The sequence below is a fragment of the Trachymyrmex septentrionalis genome, unplaced genomic scaffold, assembly GCF_001594115.1.
Source record: "Trachymyrmex septentrionalis isolate Tsep2-gDNA-1 unplaced genomic scaffold, Tsep1.0 scaffold38, whole genome shotgun sequence".
NCBI lineage: Eukaryota > Metazoa > Arthropoda > Insecta > Hymenoptera > Formicidae > Trachymyrmex > Trachymyrmex septentrionalis.
The window spans coordinates 272,400-275,338 of NW_017305547.1; the positions used below are offsets into that span (position 1 = coordinate 272,400).

General features: G+C 34.2%; 1 protein-coding gene across 2 annotated transcripts in view; it reads left to right on the top strand.

The window, feature by feature from the left end:
- The window catches only part of LOC108750910 (protein tweety), an 18,758-nt gene that overhangs the window by 8,572 nt on the left and 7,247 nt on the right, over positions 1-2,939 (top strand). For both annotated transcript variants that reach the window (XM_018490773.1, XM_018490772.1), the window contains exon 2: positions 1,618-1,830. In XM_018490773.1, the coding sequence (XP_018346275.1) occupies positions 1,693-1,830 (138 nt within the window). In that variant the 5' untranslated portion in view covers positions 1,618-1,692. The remainder of the gene's footprint in view (positions 1-1,617; positions 1,831-2,939) is intronic.

Consider the following 2,939-nt stretch of genomic DNA (forward strand, 5'->3'; position numbering starts at 1 on the left):
ATAAATTAACGTAGACGTTTCGATCAAGATTTGACCATCATCAGTACGTATAAAAATAAAGATGTCAAAAATAAAAACATAAAATTAAACAATAAACGCTAGTCAGAAAAGATTCGTAAAACGATCTTCAATTCGCTTATGATACGAGATAACAGAGTAATTTGATGAAACTTGAGGTTGGCTGAATGCTCCCTTTTATTTTATATTAGTAAGCCTTTGAAAAAATTTCAATTCATTACTATTAATATTATTATTAGCATTGTTATCATTATTTTATTAATATTATTATTACCATATAATAGATTATTAATTTAAGAAATAATCGTGTTTATGTATGTTGTAACTCGATTTTAAGTAGTCCGTTTTCTTATCTCAATGTTAATATATAAAAAAGAAAATGCATTTAAAGAGGATGCAAACATTGGAAGTTTTTCAAAAGATTTAACGATAATGCCGGTGTTGGAGTTTATTAAACCTATTTCACTCGATTTGATGGTTAAAAAGCACCTCGGGAATCCTTTTGGCGCGCTTTAGTGATGTCAATGAGGCGAGAGAGATGGAGAGCTGGCTGGCACAGACTTCATTAATTAAGCGCGCGTTGATTCCACTACGGAAGAGTTGAATCACTACGGTAAAACGTTTTGCGACACTGAGTGACGTCGGCGTATTTAGCCAAGATTGAATCGTGACTCGCAACGAAAGAGCGCAACGTGGAAGCTAGCGCAATATGCTAATGAAATGATAATCGAATTAAAACTCTCGATGAGCCTTTTTAGAAAATTTGATTTAATTGCGAGTAATTCTCTTCCCTGAATCGCTGGAATATCGTGCGAAATGGCTCGTGAACGAAATTAAACTACGATTCTATTTATATCTATATTATATTTCAATTTGATTTTTTAATTGATTTGTAGAAACGTCGATGATCTCCGGAGAATTAATAATTCTCATTGCTCGACACGATTTTGATCCAAACGCAATTTAACGAATGTCGTAGAATGATCGAAATATATACATGCACAACGGATGAAAACGAATATTCAGAGTGAAACACGAAACCTATTCCATTTAGCTGGAATCATGATAGAGAATCGATGACATTTGTTAAACGATGATATGACAGAAAAATTTTTGCTTATTTCCAAAAAAAACTTTACACATTTACATTTATTATATTAAATCTAGTATTTTATTCCTTTTCATCTCCATATTGGAAAGAGCACGCAAAATAATTCGGGTCGTTAAAACCTAAAACCTGCATTCGATTATACAGGACAATTGAAACTTGACGTAATTGAATAACAGTAGAAGAAAGTTTTAATAGCTTACGTTTTAAATCGAGCTTTTAAATGTATTTATATAAAAAGATATAAAACCGGTGGATGGTTTCGACATTGTGTAGGAATTATTATTCGATTATGCAAATACGGAAGTTGGAAATATCGCGCTGGTGCAGATGCTCCTTCAATTAGGCACCGCAAAAACTTCGGGCCCTACTTTTGTAACGCTCGATGACGCAACGCTCGAGTACGCGTCGAGTACCGTTATTTCTCACGCCTCCAAATTAATAAATTCCCAAAAGTCTCATCCAATTAATTTATTATTTTCTGATTACAGCGCTCGCGCGTAGCATGTCTTGACGAGTAGGACAGGCGTTTCGATTGAGTTCTCGGTAGATAAGGGTTCTCCATAATGGCGGGCGGTCAACAGCTTCCGGAGCAGTACACGGTACCACAATACGCAAGGATCTTCCACAGTCTGCCGCATCTGAACGTCTCTTTACATTCGGTCAATAATACGTTCAATCCCCACTCCGAGATCTATTTGGAGGTAGGTTCGCTCGGCATGAATCCGTCAATTCTGACTTCCTTGGCCCCGATTGTCATCCCCGATTGCACTCCCTTCGCCTGCAGCCACCATGGTATGCGCAAAATCGATCTCATGGATTTAAACAGAGTGCGTCCTATTAATCGGCCGCGCGCGATCAGAGCCTTTAAATTTCGCGCGGATAAGTGAATTGTACGGAAAATCTAGATATATCTAGATATATAAATCTTTATACGGCCCTTAGTGGCAATTTCAAGATAAATATTGCATTCATATCCGGCGACGTGTGTATTGATACATGTGTCGGAAGGAATACATGTGTTCTCGTCTTCAGGAGAATATCAGCACGCTCGACTTATTTCCAATCTGGTCTGGATGTATTTCCCAAGTAAATATATACAACTGCTGTGATACAAACATTTGATATACAAAATTTCTCTTTGGGTAAGATACCATAAATGTTCCTTTTTGATTATCGAATCGAATTCCAATCTCCGATTTTTTAAATCGCTTTGCGATCTATCTTTGATCGGCTTAAAGATATTTTCCAGCAAGAGACACAAATAACACAATGTAATATAGTAATAAATTTGGACAAAATGTTAACAATTTTAAACAATTTACAGAATTAGATGAGTAATTATACGAGCACGCCTTTTAAATAATACGAATAAATAAAAAAACAAATACAGGTTGACGACCTACGATATATATTTATTTGTTTGTATTTTAATTTAGTTTCATGTAAAAATTTTAACATACTAAGACTGGCCTAATTAAGGCCAAAACATTTATATGATCATTATATATATATATACAGGATGACTCACAACTACCGTTTTCCTCTTAAGGACATACTCTTGAGGTAATTTTGAGACGAAAATCCTAATACGAAAGTATCGAAACTACAAAAATTTTTTTAATTATAAGCTAACTTTAAATGCTTATAAGTCAAAAACCATTTTACTTTCATAGCCTCTATTATTATTTCTGGATTCTTTTGAATTATACACTATCTTTAATCAATTATAATTAAAAAACTATGATATCCTCAACATTTTTTAATTAGAATTTTCGTCTCCAAATTACTTCAAGAATACGTTCTTAAGAGA